The sequence below is a fragment of the Podarcis filfolensis genome (genome assembly GCF_964270895.1).
Source record: "Podarcis filfolensis genome assembly, chromosome: 15".
Lineage (NCBI taxonomy): Eukaryota > Metazoa > Chordata > Lepidosauria > Squamata > Lacertidae > Podarcis > Podarcis filfolensis.
The window spans coordinates 8,189,920-8,217,179 of NC_139618.1; the positions used below are offsets into that span (position 1 = coordinate 8,189,920).

The 27,260-nt window shown below is 44.1% G+C and overlaps 3 protein-coding genes and 1 long non-coding RNA gene across 12 annotated transcripts in view; 3 read left to right on the forward strand and 1 right to left on the reverse strand.

Moving 5' to 3' along the window:
* The window catches only part of NF1 (neurofibromin 1), a 156,989-nt gene that overhangs the window by 53,723 nt on the left and 76,006 nt on the right, over nt 1-27,260 (reverse strand). The window lies entirely within an intron of this gene.
* EVI2A (ecotropic viral integration site 2A) overlaps nt 1-27,260 on the forward strand; it is a 234,222-nt gene that overhangs the window by 9,078 nt on the left and 197,884 nt on the right. The gene's annotated exons all lie outside the window — the stretch shown is intronic.
* Nucleotides 1,849-8,750, forward strand: LOC310750342. Its single transcript, XR_014542064.1, has 3 exons — nt 1,849-2,332; nt 2,865-2,957; nt 5,011-8,750. It is a non-coding gene; the product is annotated as an uncharacterized lncRNA (long non-coding RNA).
* Nucleotides 13,187-16,458, forward strand: OMG (oligodendrocyte myelin glycoprotein). 2 transcript variants are annotated; one of them, XM_083588230.1, is made up of 2 exons: nt 13,187-13,750; nt 14,636-16,458. In XM_083588230.1, the coding sequence occupies exon 2, from the start codon at nt 14,642-14,644 to the stop codon at nt 15,968-15,970; it is 1,329 nt and encodes a 442-aa protein (XP_083444356.1). In that variant the 5' UTR covers nt 13,187-13,750; nt 14,636-14,641; the 3' UTR covers nt 15,971-16,458. The 2 variants fall into 2 exon arrangements, with proteins under 2 accessions (XP_083444356.1, XP_083444357.1); XM_083588231.1 differs by lacking the exon at nt 13,187-13,750 and adding an exon at nt 14,393-14,506.

Genomic DNA, 27,260 nt, shown 5'->3' on the forward strand with positions numbered 1-27,260 from the left:
GGTGTGGTGAACCAGCTTATACTCAGTAAGTTTTCCCAGTTTTTTGTGCTAAAATTAGGTGCCTCGGCTTATATTCGGGGCGGCTTATACTTGAGTATATACGGTAAACAAAGTCCAGCCTGCCTAAAGAAAATAAGACCATCTACAAAAAGAAGAGACTCATTGACCCAGCACTTTAAACAAGACAATTCACTGTGTCCATCATGACCAGATCCACTAAGCATGACCAGATCCACTTAGAGAGTTTTATGATCAGCGACCTTATTTACAATAGGCAGCTTTATGGGTGCTTCTGGAACGATCCCTGGCTCCCATGCACATGCATGTGCATGTATACTCACAAACACACATAGTAATAGGTGTCAATGTGGACAACAGGACTACAGAGGCTTGCCAAAAATGAAATGCCACCTTCCATGTCAAGAACCACAAGAACATGCTTAGATCTGCAGTCCAAAGTGCAAGAATGCACAGGTGCAATGAAGCATTATGGGCTGGAGAAATTTGCATTCCTAACTGAGTCATTTTGAACCTCAGCAACTTCCCCGTGCAGGGCTACTCAAGCTGAGAGACTGGGCAGGGAGAACAGAAGACTTCTCCTCCATGTACCCAGCTACTCAAAACCTAGTGAGAACATCCAAACAGAAGCCTAGCCATTTTTGAAAACACCAAGGAGCCTGGCAACCGCTCCTTCAGCAAGGAGCCAAGCAAGCAGAGAAGAAAATTCCCCTTGGAAGCAAAAACAGCAGCATAGCTAAGCAAAGAGGAGGAGGAAGAACTCCGAGCTACACAACACCCACTTGCAACCACAAAGGAACACAGCGCTTCCTGTTCACAGTTGCCTCAGTTGCCAACAGTCACTACGGAACTTGCTCATATGGAAACGCATCCGGGCAAGTGCTCGGTGTGGACCTTCAGCTTGCTTCTTAATGCTGTTTAGCAGCTGAGAATGGGGAAGGAAAAGCAAGCCCTGCACAGGCACCTGGCTCTCTGAGCAGGCACAGGCTTAGCAAACTGAGTTATGTATTGTACTGGGCTCCGGAGGGCCACAAGATGCGGAGACTGGCAATCTGAACATGCATTGACCAGCTCAGAAACTCCCACAACTACATCACACTAGGTTCGCATCTTGATTTTGAAATAAGGGTGAAGACACCCTTAGGAGAGTCACATGGAGGATGGAAGGGGGAGGAAGAACACACTCTTACAGCCTGCTCCTAATTTTTTAACCATGTTTAAAAGAAATAGTAGTGATGTATGGAAGTGAGAGCTGGACCATAAAGAAGGCTGATCGTCGAAGAATTGATGCTTTTGAATTATGGTGCTGGAGGAGACTCTTGAGAGTCCCATGGACTGCAAGAAGATCAAACCTATCCATTCTTAAGGAAATCAGCCCTGAGTGCTCACTGGAAGGACAGATCGTGAAGCTGAGGCTCCAATACTTTGGCCATCTCATGAGAAGAGAAGACTCCCTGGAAAAGACCCTGATGTTGGGAAAGATGGAGGGCACAAGAAGAAGGGGACGACAGAGGACGAGATGGTTGGATAGTGTCTTCGAAGCTACAAACATGAGTCTGACCAAACTGCGGGAGGCAGTGGTAGACAGAAGTGCCTGGCGTGCTCTGGTCCATGGGGTCACGAAGAGTCGGACACGACTAAACGACTAAACAACAACAACAACAACAAAAGAAATAGATGTGTTACATCTATGCTGGACCAGCAAGTGACCATATAACGTATTTAAAATACACAAGTTCCTCAAAGAATCCCGAGAACTGTAATTCATTAAGGGTGCTGAGAATTGTACCTGTTGGATATTCTACAGTTCCCAGTATTCTTTTTGCAGGGAGGGGCGAATGTGCTTTGAATGTATGTAAGCACCCTCTGAGCAATTATTTCCTTGGCTTTCCAAGAAAAAGCAACAGAAGCCCCTATATTTGTGTCAATGTAAATGTCACATAATTTAACAACATCAACATTTGATTGGCTGTGTTTTCTCTTCACAGGCACAAAAACTCTCTAATTTCCATCTGCTACCATTAAAATTTGGTTAGACACTGAAAAATACTTCCACAGAGAAAGCTGCCCAGAGTACAGCCTTTGCAGAGAAAAATGTCCACACACTTGATCACTTCTCAGTTCTTGGGGCTTCCTGCAAAAAGTGTTGATAAACTTCCTCTTTAAGTGAAAATAGGATCATTTTGCAACGTGTAAACCACCAGCCATTTAGAAACATTTTGTTGTGTTGTGCTTCCTTTTCTCTGCTCTTGAACCATTAAAATGTGAACTTAAAAACGAGAACCTGGTTAGAACAAGAAACGATATCGAACAGGTAAGACACAATTATACTTCTTTGGATAAAAAACATCTCTAGAACAGTAAAACTGGAATTGAATATCTTAGGAATGTGTGCTTTACTTTTTGGAATGTTCTTTTTTTTAAAAAAAGTTTTGCATTCCCTATCACATGCAAGGCTAATGTTATATTAAGTGAGGATTTTTTCTTCCAAAAGAGATATATACATTATGCAAAAAAAAAAAAAAAAGCAAAAAAAAAAAAAAAAGCACCAGTGACCTGGACTGTCCCCCAAAGAGTGATTGCCACTGGAACGCCAATCTGATCTGGGTACCAACTCAACTTGGGGGTTGGGGGGGTGAGAACAGACCTCTCTTTGAAATGAACAAATATAAAGAGAAAATTGGAACATTAAGGTGGTTGTGCCTCAAGTTTTTATTGTCTGAGGGAAGCCTTATAGGTTCTGAAAATACTCCCTTCATTTTATTCTTTATTTTTGCTGACTACTGGGATTATAACAACAAATGCATGAATTCTTTTTTTCTTGCTTGCAACTTTGTTATCTTTAGTAAAATCTCTGGATGTAATTTCTGCAAGCAACAGTCATATCACAACAAAAAATCCACTTACTTTTGGGGCATCTTAAGTACCAACAAATTTATGTAAGTAAACACAAAGGTGGAAAAAAGGAGTATCTATGTGTTTCCCTGTAAATATATATGTGTGTATATTGGAGTTAAAGGGCAATTGGCTGCAACGATTGAATTTGAGCTGCAACGAAAGCAAGTTAAGTTCAGTGACCTTCATCACAGGAGTAATTCATGATAGCATAAAAAAGTAAAAAGGCTCATGGCACAACACTGTTTACTTTGAAGTAAGCCCTACTTAGTTCAATGAGGCTTACTCACACGTTTGTATAGGATTTCACAACAGAATGTGTAGTTCAGAGCTGCTAATGTAAGCTATTGACATATATAGATAATTTGAACTGTTGCAAAATAGTGTTCCACTTTAAAGATTCCATGCTACCGCTCATTCTTAAGATTCCCCCAAAAGAGGGGGGGCGGGGTTTACATTTGCAGGATCCAATCTGGAGCAAGAAAAACAAAACCCTGTATTGTTAAGATTTCTAGTTCCATCCCTTCAGGTTTGCATTTTTAAAATGCTATCCTTTAAAATGGATGCACAGACCTTGAAAACATTTTACTGAGGACAGCTGCTATTAAGATTGCCTTCAGAAGGCCTACCCCAAGGCCAGAGTTCCCATTCATAGGGTTCCTCAGCACCCCAGCAGGACCCACTGCTGGTGCCTTCCTTGCACCCCCTGCCCTTAAAAATAATTCTGACCTGGTGCTCTAAGCATTCTCAGCAGCTGCATCGCACTGTCATTTTAATTTCTCACAATGCAGCTTCCCTCCAGGAGCACTGTGGGAAATTTGAATGGTAGCTCGACCCAGTCACCCAGAGCCACTTGCCATGCTACTGCTGCTCACCACCTACCGATGGATGAGGGGGGCTTGCCAGAGGGCATTTTGCCCTGGGCCCCCTCAAACCTGGAGCCCTTCCTGCATGTCCCTTCCTTAAACCAAGTGCCACAAAACTCTGTTGTTTTTGCTCTGGGCTAGTCTCCTTTCAGTCAGGCCCAGTTAGGGGAAGGGGAATTCTTTCGTGTCTTTGTATCGGCTGTGAACGGATTAATCATCCCCCATTTAAAGATGCAGGCTACCTACTCTGTTTCTGTGGGAGTTGCTGCTCCAGGCCTGCCTCTTTCCAGTGAGTAACTCACACTCCAAACAGGGATAGAAATACATACAGGAATGGGAAGTGCTCTTCAGACGTTAGGAATGAACAGAACCACAAATTTCTGGTCTGAATCGATTTTGGATGTGTTCACGCATAAGCTCGTTCTCTTCCATTTCTTTCTATGTTTTTAGTGGTTTTTATTTTTATATGTAAGTCGCCTTGAGTCCCATCAGGGAAAATGGTTAGGTATAAGTAAGTAAGTAAGTAAGTAAGTAAGTAAGTAAGTAAGTAAGTAAGTTCTGCATTAACGTGCAATGAAAAAAAAATCTACCCCCAAATTTGCATTTAAATAAGTACTTTTGAACATGTTTTCTCACAAAATACATGTTTCTAAAGTATTTCCCACCAAAATATGCATTTTTAATCTGCATGTTTTACTCTGCATGCTAGTCACATTGGAATGTACAAAGATCAGATTCTTCAAATGTACCTAACTCTGAGGCCACTTAATTCTCACACTCTCACACTTCCCAGTAAAGGAAGTCAAGCCCATGCGAAAGTTTTAACTTTTGTTTCTCTAGGACAGAGTTGAATCCTGGTCATCATAGCACGAGTCAGTACACTTGCGTTACAAACAACACTACTTATTTTAAAAATCAAAGATACTCGGTTGTATCCAATGCCACACAGAACAGACCCGCTGAAAACAATGGATATGACTTCCTTGGGTTCATTAACTCCAATGGGTCTATTTTGAGTACAACAGAGTTGGATACAACCCTCTAGGTCAGGCTCCCCCAAACTCGGCCCTCCAGATATATTGGAACTACAATTCCCATCATTCCTGACCACTGGTCCTGTTAGCTAGGGATGGTGGGAGTTGTAGTCCCAAAAACATCTGGAGTGCCGAGTTTGGGGGTGCCTGTTCTAGGTTCTGATAATTTACTGCCTTTTATTTCCTTTGTGCCACAGAAGCGTTTATCAGCACTGACGCAACTATGGACTCCAGAGCCATTGTGCTTGTTTTCTTCTACGGGCAGCTGTGGTGGAACGTATCAACTACACTTCCGATCACTACCACTGCAGTAGTTGGCACTGGTGGAAAAAACCCCATACATTCATACGAAACAAGCAAACCTGGAGACCCTGCGAAGTTCAACCAGCAAACATCCACCACACAGCCCCAGGTTCCTGCAGCAGAAGATCCCAAATCTCACGATGGTGGACACTTCATAGCAGCAGTAGTAATTGGGGTCATCCTGACTGTCATGATTGTAATTATTGTTGGCATCTTCCTATGGAGGCGATGGAGAAGGTCCGCTACACCTGTCCCGCACTGGGCAGGCCGTTCCCCATTTGCAGATGGAGAAGTACCAGATACGACTGCGGATAAAGAACCTATTCAAGACACGAGGCGGACTTCAGTTCTCTCCTTCTTGCCTTGGAAATTCAACAAGGATACGCAGCTATTGGAAAATGCGGAGGGACAGTTGTCTGAATCAAGCCAAGGCCCGGATGTTCCCCCTATATGTGGGGCTGAAGAGAGTGGCATGCAGTCAAGCTCCACAGCAACAGCTTCTTCTGCAAGCATGCAAACTGCCATTTCTGAAGAACCATGCAGCTTGATAGATGTTCCACTCCAGTCTGATAGTCCAGAGCCACTTGATTTGCCTCCACCGCCAAACTGGCTTGATGGAGCTAATGAGGATCTCTGTCCAAAGCAGACAGAGTCCCTCTCACTTGAACCAATTGCAGAGATCCAGGGTTCTGGATCCCTAGTTCTCTCCCATCAAATTCCAGGCGAAGAACTGCTACTACCACCTCCTCCAGAAGACTTGTTATCTAACTGATTTAAAGGAGGAAAATGTTTAGGGAAACAAACCAATCAAAGAAAAAGGCCGGAAACCTATCAAATGCTGTTAGTCTCTAGTTTTTTTTTGTGAGCAAAAGGGAGCGCCATTGCCTTTTTCACATAAGAACACAAGAGCAGCGGTCCAGCTGCTTCTAGGGTATCAATGTTCCCCACTGTGATCAACCAGAAGCTTCCAGAAAGATAACAAGCTGTGCATGAAGGAAACAACTGGCCTTCAGAGGTACACAACCTTTGCAAATGGGATGCAATGATAAAACATTTCCTCCATGAGTTTCTGCTCCTTTTTATTCGCCCTCATTTGGGCAGCAGTTGATCGCATCAGAATACCTTTCCATTTGTTTGTACCCTTTACGAACCCATGGCATCCTTTTTATCTGCGGTTCTATTACATTGGTCTTACATAATCTCCAAGTGGCCGGAAGAGATTTGAACCTTCTGGCACTTCCTTTGCAGCTTCCTTTTACGCAATGCCTTCTCTTTTAAGAAGCCGTCTTTTTGACACTGAAAATGTGACCTTGCTGGACTTCCTGGGAACCACTTGCATTTATGTTGAATTTTACAGCACTATGGTCACTGTTTCCAAGCCGATCAACAACATCTGTGTCTTGCCCTGGTTCCTGGGCACCACTAAGTATTAAGCCTCCTTTCCAACAGGCTCTTTTATAACTTGTTAAATAATAGCATTCCCCCCGCCCTCTACAAATTTTCCCTTTTTTAAATCTAAAGGCAAACCACCCCCACCCCACCCCACCCCAATTTTTGTTTGCTATTGTTATGAGCGCAAAGCAAATTTTATCAGAACTCATGATTGCAGGTTCAGATATATCATATGCAACAGAAGCACTTTCGCACCCACATCATTGCAGTACTATATAGAAGTAACCACAACATGGCTATACAAAATGAAACGCGGGAACCCATTGAGCACATCTTTAGTGCCAACCAATTTGACGCAAGTGAGGCAGCAGTTCCACCGAGCTCCAGAAGCTCAGAGGGTTCGGCAGGTACAGTAAGCCCCAGGGGATTATGGGATGGGAACTCTGGGGAAAGGAACATAGCCCAGTGGTAGCATCTGCTCCACATGCAGAAGGTCCCATGTTCAATCCCTGTCTGAACTCCTGGAGAGCCACTGTCAGTCAGTGTGGACAGAACTGAGCTAGATGAGCAGGTGTCTGACTCAGCATAAGGCAGCGCCCTATGTTGTTGAAGATAGGGTGGGAGACAGAGTTTTGGTGCTGGGGCTCAGTGGGAGGTGGTGGTGAACTCCGCTCTTTTTTTTGGACGAAGAGAAATGCGTCCTGGGAATATAAATCCCAGAACAAGGGGAAGCAGGATGGTGAACTCACCTCTATTCAGCCACCCTCAGCCCCATGACCGGTTTTCCCAGGGACCAAATTCTGCAATATCCAACCGCTTTCACCTCCCCTGGAAGCAAGAACCTCTCCAATAATTCTACAACACAGACGTGACTCGGATTTCTTTCACTTGCACATTTGAGCCAGTGGAGTAAACTGCTGCCAGTTTTGATCAAGGGGATCTTATGTACGCAGAAGAGATCCCTAGACGATGCTTTCGTTTCCTTGTTCAAAGTTCTACTGCAAAGTGCATCCATGAGAATTAAAAGCTCTGCTGCAAGCAAGAACACTCGCTTTGGAATCTGGCCGGAGCTGATTGGGTGGACCTTGGGGAAATCAACTCTTGATTCTAATGCTAAACTTTGTACTCTTCAACACTTAAAAAAAAAAAGTTACTGCAACTTCAGCATCCTGGTCTTTTGTTTCTTTTTTTATACATTGGTTAAGTGGTGAGATGCACCAAGATTTGCTAATCGTTAGCATAAGCGGATGTGACGGTCTACCAGAGCCTTGTCATGAAGTTACAAGTCATGAAATAGTCCATTCTATATTTAGATTTTTTCCTGCCTCCATTCTAAAGGGCTCATGAAAATGTACAGGTTTCGTTCCCGCAGCCTATGAGATAATTAGGCTTTGAGATCTAAACTCCTCCATATCCACACAAAGCTATATTGCCAAGGGTCACACTATTCATTTCACTATATCAACTCAGGCCAGAACTGGGTGTTATTGCTGATGTATGTCTGCCATGGGGAAAAAGCAGCCTAGTTCACCTCCTTCTCTCCTGGGGAAATAGGTAGTTACAAAATGTGTGTCCTGACATCATCAGACTCCAGGTTTCCTTACACCCATTCCATTGGCTGCTGTTTTGAAGGACAGGGAAATTCTCAGTGTGCTGATGCTGCATCACACATCAGTTGTAATAGATGTTATCAAGAAAATAGATGGGTCCCATTTTGCAAGCTGGGGGTGAAGGGTGGATCCTGGGTCTGAAAAGTAGAAGACTATTGGGTTAGGATGTATGGGTGGCAGCCATCAGTCAGTCATACCCAAATTTGTAACATCATGAAAGCAACCACTTCTGGATACATGGATTGACACTTACAGATAAATTATCTGACCATCTTGGCTGTGAATCCTGGAAGACCTGCTCCCTGCCTTGCAGGTCTTTTCCCACCTGGCCTGGAAAGGCAGGGCCCTGAATGACTCCAGCTGCAAAAGCTGAGGCTGCTGGACAGAATCTTGGGCCAGGGTATGGTTTAGGGAGTTTTGTTGGGGGCGAGGGTTGTTGCTGTTTATTTTGGATCTTACAACTTATGTGGAAATTGATTTGGTTGTGCACTTTTTTTGATGTTTTGTTTATTGTTTATGACTACTATTGCTATGTGTGTAGTTCTGTAATTGTTTTTATAAGCTGTAAACCACCATTAGCATGGTTTTAACTTTGGAAAGGTGGCAGACAAATAAAACGATTGACTGATTGATTTTGGTGCATGAATTGGCAAGCTGAAGTATAATGGGAAAGTGAGCATGTTCCCACACCAATCAAACCTGGCAGAGTGAATTGAGATCACCTTGGATGTGCTGCAGTACCTCCCACTTGAAATCCATGGCAAATTTCCCATAGGTTTATCTGTGAGTGCAGCCCTTCTCTCCATCTTTTTTAAAACATATATTGCACCATGCCTACCAGGCTTCCAGTGCAATAAAAATATGAAATAACACTAAGCATCCTGCTAAGGACATCTGCTCACCTGTGAACCACTTCAGAAAATATAACATTTCATATCTGCACAAATGAAGCATCATCTCAGCTGGGGCCACTGAAAATATCCACAATGTTCCCTATTAAGGCAGTTGGTAATATTTTTTTTTGGAATCTGATGCTAATACCTTTTTAGCTACCTTTTCATGTTCATACTTAATGCACGTGAGCATATTTGGTTTTACAAGCTCTTAAACACCCAACTGTCAGCAGGGGTCTTATTTTAAAGGGTGGGAGTTTGTGTCCTTTTTAAAGGACATCATTCCGCCTGGTTCAGCTAGCAAAATCTCCCCCACCCCCACCCCACGTGCAGTTTGTATATTCCAGTGTATATCATTTTACCCGTGCAGTGTTAAAGGTACTACTCATTTTACTCTTCTTGGCTGCTGTTGGCTCTGCAGTGCTGAGATCTTGCTGAAATCTATTCTGGCGTATAGAGTCTCAATAAAATAGCTAATCAGCCTCCAGTCGCAATCCCGAGTCTGTCCTTAGTTACCTCTGGATAACATGATTGATTGAAAAAGGCATTCCTTGGCAGTAACAGAAGGCAGTATCCTTCCTTCTATTTCTGATGTTCAGGCATGAGTGCCACGACTTATGCAGCCAAGATGGCATCACCCACACACAAGAGAGGGGAGCTAACAGCAGCCTTGGGTGAATTCCAAGGTTTGCAGAAGAAAAAGAAAACTTGCTGAAGGGTAACTCCCCAAACAGTCCATTGAAAGCTTGAGCATGCTTGGCGACCATGGAATGCTGGCTGATTATGAGGGGAGAGTAATTGGAAACCAATTGGAAGGGGGCATGGAATGGAGTCGGCTAACAGGGGCACTCCACACTGCAGCGTTTTGTTGCAGGTGTATTCACACAGGATCTTTCAGTCAATAGTAGGATGACACATCTTGTGGACCAGAAACAGCCTGCAGGCCACCGGCTAAGAAAAAAAGGCAGAAAGTTGGTCCATCTAGCTTGGTGCAGTTGGCATGGACTTACAGTGGCTCTTCCCCCAGCCCTACCTGGACATGCTGGGGATTGAAATGGAGACCTTTTGCATGCAAAATGTGTGCTTCGCACTGGTAAAGGAAGCAGCTGTGTGGAAGCCCAGTATTTCCTGGAGCAGTCTGTGCACCTTGCAGAGCCCACACTTTGTCTGACACGTCTGTCAGATGAGCCAACCGGCAAAAGGGCAAGAGCAGGCTGGAAACCCTCTGTGCACATACACTGCCGGGCTGAGGAATAGTGAAGCCCAGCATCTTTGGGCTGAGTGATGATGCCTTTGGGTGGAGAATGAGGCTTAGTTGCTGTTCCTGATCACATTTGCTTAGAAGGAAAGCCCACTGATGCACCACGCCATCTCCTTTTCTTGGCATGAAATTGCAAAACAAGGCTGTTTACGAAACGAAAATAAAAACCCACAAGATCTACCAACAAATTCAATAAAAAACACCAGCCGCTACCAGCCTACAAAAATATTGTCCCTGAACTCCAAATGCCTGTCTTAAGAAGCAATCTTCAAACAGGAAGCTGGGGCTCTAACCAGGCAACCCTCAGCTCTGGAGGCACTTTGACGCCGTCAGTCTATAAACAAAACACTGAGCTAGATGGATCGGACTGCGCATAAAGGCAGCTTCCTAACTACCCGCTGTACTGGAATGCAATGCAGGTGACAGAGTCCTGGTCCAAATGGGCTTACGTATGGAGCAAGGAAAAGTCATACAGTTGAAACAGTAAAAGTAATTAGCAGCAGATTGTTAGGAGTGTTGGGGAAACAAGTCACCTAGTTTGCGAGACAGAACACAAAACAAAATGGCTGTTGGCCAAATGCTCTAGCATTGAAATTGTGTTTGTTGATATTATTTATTATTAAAATTTATGCGCCACCTTTCCTCCCCAAACAGCCCAGGGCAGCAAATGTACAGGTGATAAAGCAATCAAAACATCTGAACACAATTCCAATACACATGCAGTCAGGAAAAGATCTCAACTTAAAAGGTTTGTTGAAAGAGGAAGGTCTTCAGCAGGTGTCAAACAGGCAACAGTGATGCCCTCCATCTAATATTCAAGGGGAGGGAATTCCAATGGGTAGGTGCCATAGCACTAAAGGCCTGACACATACATTGTGAAGAATGGACTTCCTGATAAGATGGTATCTTCAGGGGACCCTCAGCTGCAGAACACAGTGATCAATTAGGAATATAGGGGGTGAGACTATATTTTCAAGTATTCTGGTCCCAAGCTATATCAGGCTTTGTAGACCGAAACCAGCACCCTGAACTTAGCCAGGCAGCTGAACAAGGAAGCAGCACTGAAGAAGTCAAATTCTCATTATAACCTCCATGATCAGAGGCAGACTCCCTCTCACTATCAGTTGCCTTTGAGTATGAATGTGAAACCCAATGGGAGGGCTGTTGTTTTATTTCCTGCCTGTGGGATTCCTGGAAGCTGCTGCGGGGGAAAAGATGGCGGATGAAATGGCCACGAAAGGTCTGACCCACCGGAACTCTTCTTATATTCCTAGTCTAGTCTCCAGATAGAACTGCGGAAAAGACTATTCAACCATTGTAAGGAATAGAGCCAACTCAAAATAGACAAAAATGTGGGGGACTTTGAAAAGACGGGTGAAGGACAAGGAGTTACAGAGGGATGGGGTCTTTTCAAAGCTGCTCTTGGAATTAGTTGGTTATAAAAAAAGACATAGTAAGAAAAAAAAGTTTCAGAGTTTTATTTTTCATCACACACTGTTACCTTTTTATTAGTCACGTGCACCACTAATTCTCAGTGTGGCTATATTATATTGCAGCTGGCAAGTCATTAAAACCGATTGTAGCGCTGCGAATAACGGGCTTTACTCGGTAGTTGCTTAAATCAGACAGGCAATTTCAGCACAGGGTCTCTCTGTTAGCGTTTGGGTCAATGGGGGTTAATCTGTTAGGTGGGTGAAGATGACATGAAGATGTCAACCCAGTGTGCAGCAGCTGTGAAAATGGCAAATTCCATGCTAGAGCTCGTTAGGAAAGGAACTGAAAATAAAACCACCAATATCATAATGCCATTATACAAATCTATGGCGCGGCCGAATTTGGAGTATCGTGTGGAGTTTTCGCTGCCTCACCTCAAAAATAATGCTGTAGAGTTGGAAAAGGTTCAGAAAAGGGCAGCCCAAATGACCGAGGGGGTGAAGAAGCTCACCTATGAGGAAATGCTAAAACATCTGGAGTGTTTGGGTTTCGAGAAAAGGTGAGTAAGAGGTGACATTGGCATGTATAAAATGATGCATGGAATGGAGGAAGTGGATAGAGAAAAGATTCCCCCCCCCCCATAACACTGTAACTCCAGGTCATCCAATGAAGCTGAACGTAGGAAGATTCAGGACAGACAAAATAAAAGAATGAACTGGAATTCGCTCCCACACAAAGGCAGCGATGGCCAACTAACTGGAAGGCTTTAAAAGAGGATTAGACAAATTCATGGAGGCTATCAATGGCTACTACAGTGGTGTTGCTGTTGTTTAGTCGTGTCCGACTCTTCGTGACCCCATGGACCAGAGCACCCCAGGCACTCCTGTCTTCCACTGCCTCCCGCAGTTTGGTCAGACTCATGTTTGTAGCTTCGAGAACACCGTCCAACCATCTCGTCCTCTGCCGTCCCCTTCTCCTTGTGACTAAAGTGGTACCTCGGGTTAAGTACTTAATTCGTTCTGGAGGTCCGTACTAAACCTGAGGTACCACTTTAGCTAATGGCGCCTCCTGCTGCCGCCACGCCGCCGGAGCACGATTTCTGTTCTCATCCTGAAGCAAAGTTCTTAACCTGAAACACTATTTCTGGGTTAGCGGAGTCTGTAACCTGAAGCGTATGTAACTCGAGGTACCACTGTATCTGTGATGACTATATTTCCCCCCCACTGATGAAGGCAGCCTGCTTCTGAATACCAGTTGCTGGAAACCACAGGAAAGGAGAGTTGTGTTGTGCTTCAGGTCGCATTTGCAGGCTTCCCACGGAGGCATCTGCCTGGCCACTGCGAGAACAGGATGCTGGACTCAATGGGCCAGTGATCTGATCCAGCAGGGCTCTCCTTTATGCTCTTAGGGATGGGTCAACAGAAGAAGTGCCTCACCCTAAAGCAGGGGGCTGGACTAGGTGATATTTGGCTTTCCCTGAAGTGCTACGAAACCAATTATATTTAATACCACCCTCCCCCGCACAGAGATATTTCAAGAGCTGCATTTAGAATCCCAGCAAGACAAAAGCTGGTTAAAAGTAAAAGCAGGGAGCAGCCGGGAACAGTCAAACGCTGAAGCAAGCTTATGACTAGCACAAATACCAAAAATCGAGACTGGATGCTATTTGCACAGTTAAAGTATGCATGTCGTATCCTAATGCACTGAGACACATCCCAGGGGGAGGGCGGAGGGAAGGAACATGCGGAGAGAAGTTTGGAAACTTGGGCTTTTGCTTTTTTTAAAAAACAAGAAAAGACTGTCCATTTTGTTGAGTATGCAACCCCTTGCAATAAATTTGAGTCAGCACCAAAACGACAGCTCTGCAGTCCTCCGATGGAGCACTGATCAGGTGGTTGCAGAGCCCCTGGAAACGGCAGTACGATGCAGCTGAGGAGGCAAAGCACAACCCACAGACAAACTGTGGCTACCCTGGAGAGTGAGCCGACCTTTGCGTTTCGGTCTTTCAGGGAAACGATGCACTGATACTGCAGCAGGGACTAAGGTAAGTTTGCTTCTTTTGCTCTTTCCTCCTCTCATTTGCTTTTAAGGCCAAATGCTGCCACAACGTACGTGTGTGTGTGTGTGTGTGTGTGTGTGTGAGAGAGAGAGAGAGAGAGAGAGAGAGAGAGAGAGAGAGAGAGAGAGAATATTACTATATAGTATAACTCGGCAGCTTCTTAGACCAGATGTCTACTGCAGTGACAGCTACAGAATCTCATCCTAACATTAAACCCCGGTTTGAAAATGGACACCTTGCCAAGCTTGGGAAAAATTAGATTAATATTATGGCAAAGGAAGGGGGGAAACACAATTAGCAGTCTGAGCTTAAGCTTGCACGGTTCCGAATGCATGTCTGAATTGAAAATGCCATTTAATCAAATTATCTTATTTACAGCAGATAACAACTGATGTATAGCTGCAGGGATTTTAAGACTATTCTGTAGCCAGTGATCCCGTCCCTTACTTATAAAATAATCCATTGTAAAATAAAGAAGGGAGAAAACCCCATAGATAAACATGAAATTCAAAGGGTTGAAAACAGAAAGCAGACATTGTATAACATTTGGAAGAGACTAGCAGTTTAGGAAGAATGCTACCATTGGGAGCTGGAGGCGGATGGGGGGGGGGGAGAGAGAAAAAGGAGGGAGATGGAAATAGATGAGCCTCTTTCTGCCAGACAGCAAGACAGTAGATGAAGAGATCCTTTGTAAATAGCTGTGTTTTTTACACCAACGAGGTCTATGCCACAGCGATGTAGGTATGCGTGGTCTTTTTCTTGAAATGCAACTGGAAAGGAACCAGTGTTTTAAAAAATAAACACCACCTTCTGAATTGTATTCATAGTCTGTGCAATAAACTGGCTATTTTGGCATGTATTTGTTTCCAGGCAACAATGGAGAACCGGGTCTTGAAGGCATCGCCCTGCGTCCTGGCGCTTCTCTTCTTCATACCAGCTGTCCAGGGTATCTGCCCTTTGGCGTGCTTGTGCTCAGGAAATGACAGAAACGTGGACTGCTCCAGCAGAAACCTGACCACGCTGCCACATGGACTTCAGGACAACATTACCTATTTAAACCTGTCTTATAACCACTTTGCTGACCTCAACCACCAGCTCACTCGGTTTGCCAATCTGAGGACCCTGGACATTTCCCACAATTGGCTCCAGAGCCTCCCAGCTTATCTGCCCAGGTCGCTGTGGGAAATATATGCTGCACACAACAACATCAAGGTCCTTCAGAAGCTGGACACAGCTTACCAGTGGAACCTTAAAGTCCTCGACGTGTCTGGGAATATGGTGGAAAGGGCTGTTCTGATTAACAACACCATGATCAGCCTCAAGTCCCTCAACCTCAGTAGCAACAAACTGTGGACGGTGCCCACCAATATTCCTTACAACACCGAGACAGTGGATCTATCCAACAACTTCTTGACACAGATACTCCCCGGCACACTGGCGAGGCTGGCACATCTTTCCAAACTTTACCTGCACAACAACAAGTTTGCTTATATTCCTGATGAGGCTTTCGACCAGCTTGCTCAGCTGCAGCTCGTCACGCTTTACAACAACCCCTGGTCATGCGAGGATAACAAGCAGGACCTCTCCTATTTGCAGAAATGGATAGGAGAGACGAGGGCTACCGTCGTAGGGTCGCCATGCTCAGATGAGGCCACCACCCCTTGGAAGGCTGCCACGCCATTCTCGACAGCTGCAGAGAGCCACCTCCTTGTTAAAGCAATGAAGGCGGCAGACGCAGCTGGGTCTCCGGTGGCAACGGAGCAAACCGGACAAGTGCACCAACAGTTTAGAATGAAGGAGGTTGGCCAGAGCGCCACCGCTGGCCAAACCATCGCCTTCACGAGCACGGACAGGCCACTGGTCCTCTACCCGGAAGACCTGAGCACAGAGAAACTCAGCTCTTACGAAGCAGCAGCAGCCACAAACGGCATCTACATGCAAGAGACGACCTCTGTGAATTCAAGCACAATGGGCTTGGTAGGACCGTCCACCACTCCCATGACCTTAAGCATCACCAGTGGGATGCCTACAAACTACTCAAAGAGACCACAGAGCACAGCTGTTACTGTAAAGAGAGAGGAGACGACCACAAAAATCAACCCTCGCGCACCCTCCAAGGCAAATATTCCCAAGGGGTGTTTGGCCTTCATCGTAATGCTTACCACAGTGGCCCTGCAGTCTGGCTATGGATTTGTGCTTAAGTGAATGAATTGCTTCATTTATCCCATATTAATAAAATGGTCAAAGGGGGGGAAGCGCTCATGTCCCGCAACGATTCAAATGCCAAGAAGAAATGCCCGTTTAGATTCTGAAATACGACCGTAAACGAGAAGACTGCACAAAATTATGTCTTGATAACCAAGCTGCTACTTACTTTAACTATGTCTTACTGAAATTAAACAGAGGAAGCCTAATTCTATCAAATATAATCGTTTTTATGAAATGTGCTTATTTTGTATTTACATTTTTAATTTTCTTCACACAAAAAATATGAAAAATGTCAGTATTTTATGTATTGATTATGAATAGTTTTGTCATTAAACATCTGGAAAAGAAAAAAAAAAACATGAAAGGCCTATATTATATATGTATTGTCTTGCTTGACTTGCCAGAAAGTCTTGTAATATAACAGTGCTGGTCCTTTATAAAAGGTGACATGCAAAAGGGAGGAAATAAAGTCATCTAAAACTTAACTGCTTCTTATTTTGAGGCACATGGCTGGTGCATCCATGCATAAGCACGTGCAAAAATTAAATTAATGTAATGATATAACAGAATCATTTTAATATCTACAACAGTGTGTGCAGTGTGTGCACTTGGGCTGCAATCTGAGTTCTGGTTGCCTCACTTAAAAAAAGGATATTGTTGAGTTGGAAAATGTTCAGCAAAGGGCAACCACAATTATCAAGGGGATGGAATGACTCTCCTATGACAAAAGGTTGCAGCTTTGGGACTTTTTAGTTTAAGGGACAAAGTGAGTAAGAAGTGACATAAGTGACTATGGGATGGAGAAAGCGGAGGGAGAGATGTTTTTCTCCCTCTCTCATAAAGCGAGACATTGGGGCCACCCACTGAAGCTGAATGCTAGAAGATTCAGGAAAGATAAAAGAAAGTACTTGTCCATGCAGCACATAGCTGGAACTCAGTCTCACAGAAGGCAGTAATGGCTACCAACTTGGATGGCTTTAAAAAATAATTAGATTAATTAATGGGGGAGAAGGCTATTGATGGCTACTAGTCATGATGTCTATGCTCTGCCTCTGCAGCTGGAGGCAGCGATGCTGCTGAATCCTAGCTGCTGGAAACCACAGGAGGGGAGAGGGCTCCTGGGCTCGGGTGCTGCTTGCAGGTTTCCCACAGGCATCTAGTTGGCCACTGTGAGAACAGGATGCTAGACCAGTTAGGCATTTGGCCTTATGCAGCAAGCTCTTATTATTTTTTTAACCCCATCAACCAGGTAATAAGCCCCACTGAACTCAACAGGATCTATTTTTGAGTAGACATGGTTAGGATTGCACTGTTGGCTAGGCTTACCACTCACTGCAGCTGGTTGCCTTAATTCACATTCTCTTCCCAAGCATACAATAAAGTCATTACTTCAATTTGCTGAGTTAAGCCCTACATATAGGGAGACAGTGGCAAGACCAGGAGAGGCGACAGGAAGCTGCGTTGCTCAAGGCAGATGAAACAATCAACTGTGGCTAAAACCAAACAAGTGTTCTGCAAACCCCTTTCATATCACGACTTTACACCATGGTCAATGCATAGCCATGGTTTAAAGTGTCGTAACCTAGCACAGCCAAAGTTAAGGAAAACAAACCATGGTTAAGCATTAATGCATGTATGCAGCCTTAGCATCCAGTTCTCTAGAAACTAACAGGAAGGTTGGTTTAGTTCAGGGATAGCCCTTTTGTATATTTAGGGGGCAATTCAGATGGGGCACACAATGCATCACAACACAAGAGTTCATAGTGAAAAATCTGGCCATTTCTTCAGAACAAAAAAATATGCTCACTGGGTGGCCGTATCTTTTAATCTGATGTGCACTGATCCCTAATCTCCCACAGGGCTCCAGAGAAGGCTGCTCCTCTATCCTCATCTGTTTGACCAGCACTTTTACAAAGAGGTGTTTGTAGATAGAAGACCAACACCTGCAGGTTGTAACTAAATAAGGCAGGGTGGGACAGCTTGATCCCAATCCCGTTACAACATGCTGCTTGAACACAGGAAGCTGCCTTCTACTGAGCAAGACCACTGGTCCATCTAGCCCAGTAAGGGAATTCAGTGGTACCTCAGGTTAAGTACTTAATTCGTTCCGGAGGTCCGTTCTTAACCTGAAACTGTTCTTAACCTGAAGCACCACTTTAGCTAATGGGGCCTCCTGCTGCTGCTGCGCCGCTGGAGCACAATTTTTGTTCTCATCCTGAAGCAAAGTTCTTAACCCAAGGTAATATTTTTGGGTGAGCGGAGTCTGTAATCTGAAGCGTATGGAACCTGAAGCGTATGGAACCCGAGGCACCACTGTACACTGACTGGCAGTAGGTCTGCAGGGTTTCAAACAGGAAGAGTCTCCTAGCACTGCCCGGAGATGCCATTGTGGGTTGAACCTTTGACCGTCTGTGTGCAAAGAAATTGCCCTGAGCTACAGCCCTTCCGTGTATAGGGCTCAAGTCTTGTCTGAGTAACCTTCAGTTTGTATCCAGAAATGACAGAATGTTTGATGAGGATAATGCGATCCTAAGAACCCACAAAGGTTGGGGGGGAGGCAGCATCCCCATGCAGCTCAGAGGTAGGACACCTGCTTTGCATGTAAAAGGTCCAAAGTTCAATCCCCACTATCTCCAGCTTTAAAAAGGGATCAAGCAGCAGGGCGTGGGAAAGAGACTGCTCTGTAGCTGCAGCTGCCAGTCAGAGTAGAAAATGATGGGCCAGGTGGACAAATAACTGGACAGCTTTCTGCGCTGTCCAACATGGAGCTTTCACTAGAAGCGATCAGGAAACCCCATCAAAAAGCCAATTATCTGAACGGATGTACTGACGACAGCCATGCAGAAGCCTGGTTTCCCTGGAAATGAGAGCTATGGGCAAAGTATCTGCTTTGTAGGAACTGGGTGCATACAAAAAGCAGGAATAGGCGGTGGCTGAATGATTAAGCTGACCTAAAGCAGCAGGAGCAGCATATTCTAGTTAGCTGGTTTTGGGAGGGAGGAAAGGTTGGGTACTAATCCAAAAGAGAGACCGGTAAATTCATGCCTTTAGTTACCTCAGTAATAAAAGTCAGAGGCTGTCTAGGCTTGGAGGAGTGAACTCTGGAAATAAACCCAGGCCAGTGTCCTTGTGAGAGGCTGCGGAAAACCACGACTCCGTTTGGAATGCAAATATTCCTTCGTGAGATGCTAAGGTAGAGAGGGGCAGAACTGGCAGCGAAAGCCTGACACGTGCCAGATCCTTGCTTTGCAGCTCCCACAACAGGTTACATATTGCAGCAGCCATTTCCATGGTTACCAGAAGCAGAGGATTCAGAAAGGGAGACCAGTTCTACATTATTATTTTTTAAAAAACAACCCAAACCACAGAGTTGTTTTCCCCCAGCGTGGTTCAAGGAAATCAGAACCGAAAAACAAAGCGAGAACTAGGATTAATATGCTCATCTCATAACTGAAGAAAAGGTGAAGTGGCAGTATCCCAGAGGTGCTAAAAATGGGCCTATTGCTCACCTACACTACTCTGGGGCCAAATGAACCAGTGCATTCAGACAGCTTCCTCATAGCTGGTTTCGAGAGAGATGGGAGGGTGAATTCCCAGACACACAGAAGAGGCAGAAGCTGCCTGATCAGGGGCCCTCCATCTCAGCCAAATGTGTGTTGTCCCTTTTAGTTATTGCTTGCATTTCTGCCCTGCATTCTCAGCCTAACAGGGCTCCCAAAGTGGATGTGAGGATGCTGGCAGTGTGGTATAATAATAATAATAGGAGATGGGGCAAGTGCTTTGGCCTCTCAGCCCCATTAGGTGTGGAGAAAGAAGAGAGAGAGAAATCTTGCCAATCTATCCATTCAAAGATTGCCAGCAGATCCCTAGCTTCTTCCCACCCCTGCCTTCAAACGCAGCAGCCTTGCCCTGTGGCAAAGCATCTCAGGTGAAGACTGGTCATGGTGATCTCAGGGAAGCTCAGCTTCCATTACTAATCTTCTCACTGAGGGTATCTGACAAGCTTCTTAGCAAAGGCAGGTTTCTCCAGGATACACCCTGAAAGCCACTTGCTTACCCTTCTCATCTCACGCACGCCACCTAATTTCTGATTGATGCACTTTCTGATTAAAAGCGTGCTGCTCAGTGATCCATCTTTCTACATAAGATATGCAGGAAACACGGAATGTGCCTATAGCCCTTTGCTGCTTTAGTTTGAGGTCTCCGGGCGGCCAAATGCCTCAGCCATCAAAGCATCGTGCAGCACCCAGATGTAGTTCTTCTTTTGGAGCATTCGGAAGCCTGCAAGCTTAGCTGCCCCAGAAGGTTGTTCACAGCCATACCACTGGGTTTTGAGATTTCATCAGACCCTACCCACAGTAAAAAGGCAGGTGCACAAAATATTCACAGCCTAACACACAGCTTGCCTTTCTGAATGACAGACCAGCTTATCTTCACATCATCATGCTTGAAACATATGTTGTCGATATTTTTCCACATTTATTATGTTATTTTTGTGATATACATATGACATGAGAAAACTTGGTATACTTATTTATATAAGATTATTCTTGTTTATAAAACCCAATTATAATAATAAAAGGTATAAGGCAAATGGAGCCGTCAACAGGTTAATGAAATGCCAGTGGGTTATTAGCTTTAAACTGATTTGATTAAATCCGTAAATTTACATTAGAGCAAAACATTGCTTTTTACAATATAAAACCACACATTGTTTTTAGATGATGCATCCACCTGCCACTACCTTAGATGTGCTATTTTCCTCCTACATATGAGAGAATGGGGAATGCTGATTTTATTAGCATTTCTACTGAAATGAGTTAACAGGTTTTTTAAAAAGTATTCTGAATGACTGAAGCAACTTTCTATAGTTTTACTCAAAAAGTGGTTAGCAGAATAGATGGTTTTTATTGATGCATTTATTTTCTTACATTTATATCCCTCCTTTCTTCCAAGAAGCTCATCAGACTAAGGTCTGCTAAAGTTCAACAAGGTGCCTTCAAACCATACCTATCTACACAATTGATCAAGAAAACACTGCAGCTCTAGATTTCAAAATATACTGCTGCAAACATTCAAGGTTGAAAATGCTTTCAGCATTTCTATTATGCTTCCTGAATGCTCCATGAGATCTATTTTTATTAAAAACAATATTTAGTTTGGATTATGCTTTGCAAACAAGGAAACGAACCTTTTGTTAGCTGCATGGTTACATCATTCTTAAGCTCAACATAAATTGCAGTCCCCAATATTCCTGCCCAGCTGTTTCTAAGACTGAGAGGTGGATAAGCCAAGGAGGTGCATTTGATCTCCCAGGACGAGGATCCGAAGGGGAAAAGAGAGAGGTATGGAATTTGACACTGTGATATAATTGCCTCATTTTGAACATGATAGTACCTGCTCCTTTGATTTATTTATTTTTTGTCTGCTTTCCAACTTTCTTCCAAGGGCACAATAATCACAATACTGGGACTGGTGCATTAGAGTTTATTCTCCACAGACCAGTTGAACATTGTTGAGGGTCCTGGTGGACCACTTAATTTTTTTACTTGTTATCTGCCTGATGTTGCAACTGTAATAATATTTGGGGTGAGATTTTGATTTATTGCATAGTGCCCAGAAATAATGAATGCTTCTGCATCTCCTTTTTTATTTTAACAACTGAGTGAGCCTATAATAAAAGCTGAAATTCTAAAGAATCTAAATTCTAAAGAATCCAAAAAGTCACTGAAGGAACTGGAGGGCCTTCTCAGTAGTGGCGCCCACCCTGTGGAACACCCTCCCATCAGATGTCAAGTAGATAAACAGCTATACAGCATTCAGAATAAATCTGAAGGCAGTCCAGTATAGGCAATTTTTTAATGTTTGATGTTTTACTGTGTTTTTATATTTTGTTGAAAGCCGGCCAGAATGGCTGGGGCAACCCAGTCATATGGCTGGGGTATAAAAACAAACAACAACAACAACAACAATAATAATAATAGGGACTTGTGAGACTCCCTCTTCTAATTATGTAGTTCTTTGGCTCTCATTCTAAGTTGGGGGCCCAGGAAATAAAGCATACTTAGAGGAAAGCAGGGGCTGGGCTTGGGTCAAAAACTTCAATAAAGTGTACTAAAAGACAGCATCAAAAGCAACAAGATTTGGCCCGCTTAGATCTCGTTTTTTTCTTATGATGTTGTGAGGCATGCAAAACAATGAATCTCTGCTTTGATATCGCTATATCCAAGGGCCAATTTACATCACTTTTTAAAAAGTCACATAGGATAGACATCTCAATGGTAAAGGTGCACCACATGCTTGGCAAAGTCCAAAAACAAGAGCTCATGAGCCCTGAAGGTGACTTTGTGAAGGAGGCACAGTTGGATGGCTTAGTTTGAGCAGCCAGCAAGCCATTTACAAAGACAACTGTGAGTTATATATTAACTGTATTGTATTGTTCTCCTCTACCAGAACCCCAGGTGCAGGATGCAGTTCGGTCCACACTCCATCTTTATCCTAATGCTCAGTGGGCTTCACTTCATTAACTGTGAGCCAATGGCAAAAGACTCACCCACCACCTTCCAAAGCACCACCAGCACATCCAGTCCTGGCTCAGCCAACACCCCCTCTACCCCTTCTACTCCTGGCCCAGTCAGCAACATGGCCACATCACCAGCCAACACCACCAGCACATCCACTAAAGGGCTAACCAGCAATGCCACTATGTCACCAGCTAACAGTGCTATCGCTTCTACTCCTGGCCAAGCCACCAACACAGCCAAAGTCACTCAAGGTCAAACCAACGCCCCTTCATCTTCTCCTGGCCAACCCACCAACACAGCCAAAGTCACTCAAGGTCAAACCAACACTACCTTATCTTCTCCTGGCCAAGCTACCAACACAGCCAAAGTCACTCAAGGTCAAACCAACACCACCTCATCTTCTTCTGGTCAAGCCACCAACACAGCCAAAGTCACAAAAGATCAAACCAATGCCACTTCATCTTCTTCTGGTCAAGCCACCAACGCAGCCAAAGTCACAAAAGATCAAACCAATGCCACTTCATCTTCTCCTGGCCAAGCCACCAACGCAGCCAAAGTCACTCAAGGTCAAACCAACACTACCTCATCTTCTGGTCAAGCCACCAACACAGCCAAAGTCACAAAAGATCAAACCAACGCCACTTCATCTTCTCCTGGCCAAGCCACCAAGACCACAGCCAGCCAGAACAATGGCACTACAAGCGCTTCTCAAAAGAAAACAACCAATATTGCTGTATTCCCAACTTCTTCCTTTTGGGGATTTGCATTGCTTGCCGTTTCCATACTCTGCCTGTAAGGAAGTATTTCTCTGTTGTACACTGCCATCCTTGGAGGGGGAAAAAAGGCTTTCCTCTTTCCACTGTTAACTGGTCTGCGAGTCAGTTCTTTGAGAGGTTTCACCTATTTGAAATATTCTACAAATACCCCAATCTTTCACTGAAAGATCAAGCAAATCCAACACTGAAGCTAGAGGATTGTGAGACTAAGGTGGGGACAGGGCAGCTTTTATCTAATCATGACACATATTCATAAACTATGTAAGCTCTGGGGAGGCTGGAATTACAATTGATTTACATTGTTGGATATGTGAACAACAGCTCACTTGCAGTCATGGGTTTTCAATGGTCCAGACCACAATTCCTAGCTTTGCTCCCCAAACTGAGGATCATGATCGGTTTCATTCCAAGCAAACCATGATTGTGATGTCAAGGTTTGTTCTTTACTTCAAGTCGTGGTTTTGAGCAATCCCGGTTTTGTCCATTATGCTAGGTCAAGGATTGTAGCTTTTCTCCCACATGCTAAAAGTGGTTGAGATGCTTTTAACTATGATATGCAATCAAGGCCAATGTGAGCAAATAATAGTGAGCAAATAATGAGTAAATACTCTCTGCTCCTAGCAAAAGAGCTAGTGCCTTCCAAACAATCCCTTCAATCTTCCTTAATTTTGTGATGGAGCAACAGGAGGCAAGAACTAAGCTGGGTTCCCTTCTATCTATCTCATGGTGCATGGGAGACTTGAGGTGTATCATTTGCTGCGTTGATTTGGGGGCCAATGGAAATGGTCCCTAGGCCTCCTTCCCTTGGCTCACTTGAAGCCTACTGCACATCTATGCAATCTGCCTCTCTACATTTTTGTTTTACCCAACTAACCCTATGATCGGATCTAGAAGAGTCACTGCCAAGACAACCTTGTTCTATCTCTAGGCATGCCCAGCCAGCAGTTTCTTGCAACAGTTGCTTACAGCGCCCAACCAGAAGGAAGACAGTGAAGAATGCTATGGAAATGGACAGGTAGCTGTTCCCTCAGGATTCCACCAAATTTATTGACAAAAGCCTATCATGAAGACTGTGACATCTCTGCTGGTCTCTGCAAATGGCCTGCAGCCCCTGCATGGACCATCCTGCATGGACCATGTGAGGGAAGGGGGAAGAGAACAAAATGTGTCTCAAAGACCCCACACTGCATCAGGAATGTCGAGGCCAGCAATACAGAAACAGTCCTGCATGGATCAAAGGCCTCTAGAAGTTCTCTTTTATTTTACTTCAGCAAATCAAGAACTTCCAAGACCTCAGGTTGGAAATTTAATGTATTTTGACTGCTTCTGTTGTTAGCTTGTTCTGTAGAGGGGCGTTTTGTCTGCTTGCCTTTTTTATAGTTTTATTAATTCTAAAAACACACAGAAACATATTTACACAAAATGCAAACATTAACAAACACAAATTACAATTCCCCAATTCTACCCAATTCATTTCTGATATACAAATCACCACTGTGTTATTTTGAGCATACCATGCAAAGCTTTAAGTTTAAGCATTTCCAACTGATCCCAATTTTTTTTTAATCAATTTGGGTTTTGATTACACTTCAATAATTTAGCAAATAACATTATTGCAAGTGTACTTATATTTAAAACAGTCTCTATGATGTCCTGCCATAAGCACAGAGAACCTGTGGCCCTCCAGTCCCCATCATCCCTAGTCAAAAGCAATGCCAGCTGAAGCTCATGGGAGTCTGACTATCTGGAGGGCCACAGAATCCCTCTCCTTGTTTTATAATGCTGTGTTTTATTAATCTGAATTAGGGGAGATTGGGGTGGCTGGTGATGATGTGACAGCAACTAATTCAAATTGCACCAGATATCAGAGGACATGTCAAACACTATTCAGGATCATAACAGTGGTGGACTAGAAAGTTAAAAAGATGATTAATTCCAGAGAAAGGTGGGGCGATGATCCAGACCTCCTTTTTGAATTAGGGGCATATATGTTATTTATTTATTAGCAATTAGATCAATGTGTTCTACTGGGGAATGAAGCCGTGTGTATGACAGATATAAAAGCAACCTGCCTAACGAAACGCTCCATTCAATGAAAGGGAAACAGCTGGTGGATCAGTCCCAAATGAATAACATGAAAAGTCAACAGGGCTGGCATTCCTCACTGTTGATCCCTGGAGAAAAGAGAGCAGACAAGCTGGGCATTAAGCATGGGGAAAGAGTGGGTGATGTGCAGAATTTAACATATGGTTGTTTTGGTGCCACTGTGAAATGGAGGCTGTGCCACTCCTTTTTACAAACAGCAGCTCAAGTTGCACCTGGCAGGTGTGGCAATTAATAGCGGTGAGATCTATAGGCAAGAGATGGATAGGAGAATTTCTATGCTATAGCACTGCCTGTAATGCCTTTCTACATGTTTGTTTTAACTGGGAGAAACAACAAATATGCCGTGTCGGACTGTATTTGCTTGCATTAAACATGGCCAAAGCGGATTTGTTTTCTTCTGTCATTGACTTAAGCTTCCACATCCATGTAATCACAAGACAAACCACCTTTTGGGCTACGCTTCACAACTGATGACGTACAAAAAGTTCTCTTGAGAAGAAACATCGGGCCTGTACTCTTGAAAGGAGAGCAGCGATGAAATCACTGACCCTTCCCTCCTTTCCTTGTACATTAGACCTCACTAAAACAGCATTTTCTCCCTTGCTAGAGACTAAAGTGATGCTTACACCAACCGCATTTAACTGTGAATGTTCAGTCTCTTCCATTGATAGATGTTATCCAGAAGTCCTACTTGATTCAGGGGAAGGGCCCCAATATGGTGGATGTTTTGGACTACAATTCCCACCGGCCTCAACCTGCATGACCAATGTTCAGGGATGACAGGAGTTATGGTCTAAAACAGGGGTCAGCAAACTTTTTCAGCAGGGGGCTGGTCCACTGTCCCTCAGACCTTGTGGGGGGCCGGACTATATTTTGGACAAAAAAATAATGAATTCCTATGCCCCACAAATAACCCAGAGATGCATTTTAAATAAAAGGACATATTCTACTCATGTAAAAACACGCTGATTCCCAGACCGTCCGTGGGCCAGATTTAGAAGGTGATTGGGCCGGATCCAGCCCCCGGGCCTTAGTTTGCCTACATATGGTCTAAAACATCTGAAGGGCACCCGGCTGGGCTATGCTGATTCCTCTGTGCTTGGTGCCCTTCAGTGGGAGGAGCTTCCCTCAAACCCCCAACAACTGGATGGCCATCTGTTATGGATGCTTTAGTCCAGATTCCTGCATTGCAGGGGTTTGAACTACAGTAGATGGCCCATGGGGTCCCTTCCAACTCTACAATTCTATGATTCTAACTCAGTCTGATGGGGGGAAGACAGCAATTTATGTGTGGAAAAACCAGAAAGGAATTAGGCTTATGAGGCAGGGGTAAGTGTTCACTCTAAATATAAAAAAAAATTTTCCCTTCCAGTAGCACCTTAAAGACCAACTAAGTTAGTTCTTGGTATGAGCTTTCGTGTGCATGCACACTTCTTCAGATACACACGAAAGCTCATACCAAGAACTAACTTAGTTGGTCTTTAAGGTGCTACTGGAAGGAAAAATTTTTTTTTGTTTTGACTATGGCAGACCAACACGGCTACCTATCTGTCACTCTAAATATGTACATTATTCCAGTCCACAGTGATATCCCCTTGTCATAGCCTACAATGAGTGCTAGCTCTGGTCTGTAAAACCCAACATTTCAAGTCATCATTTCAATAATATGCAAAACACCACAAGCTAATTGGCTGATTAGCGCGCACACACAAAGTTTTCCTTGCCAAACATGGATCCAAATACCAGAGAACTTGACATGCAGAAATGGGAGGCGTGATTTAAAGCAGTGTTCCAGGAAAGCGTCCACCATGCTCAACTTTTGACTGAAGCCAATCCAAACCAGCAGACCAGAGCATGATAACATTATCTGGCTTGTAGATG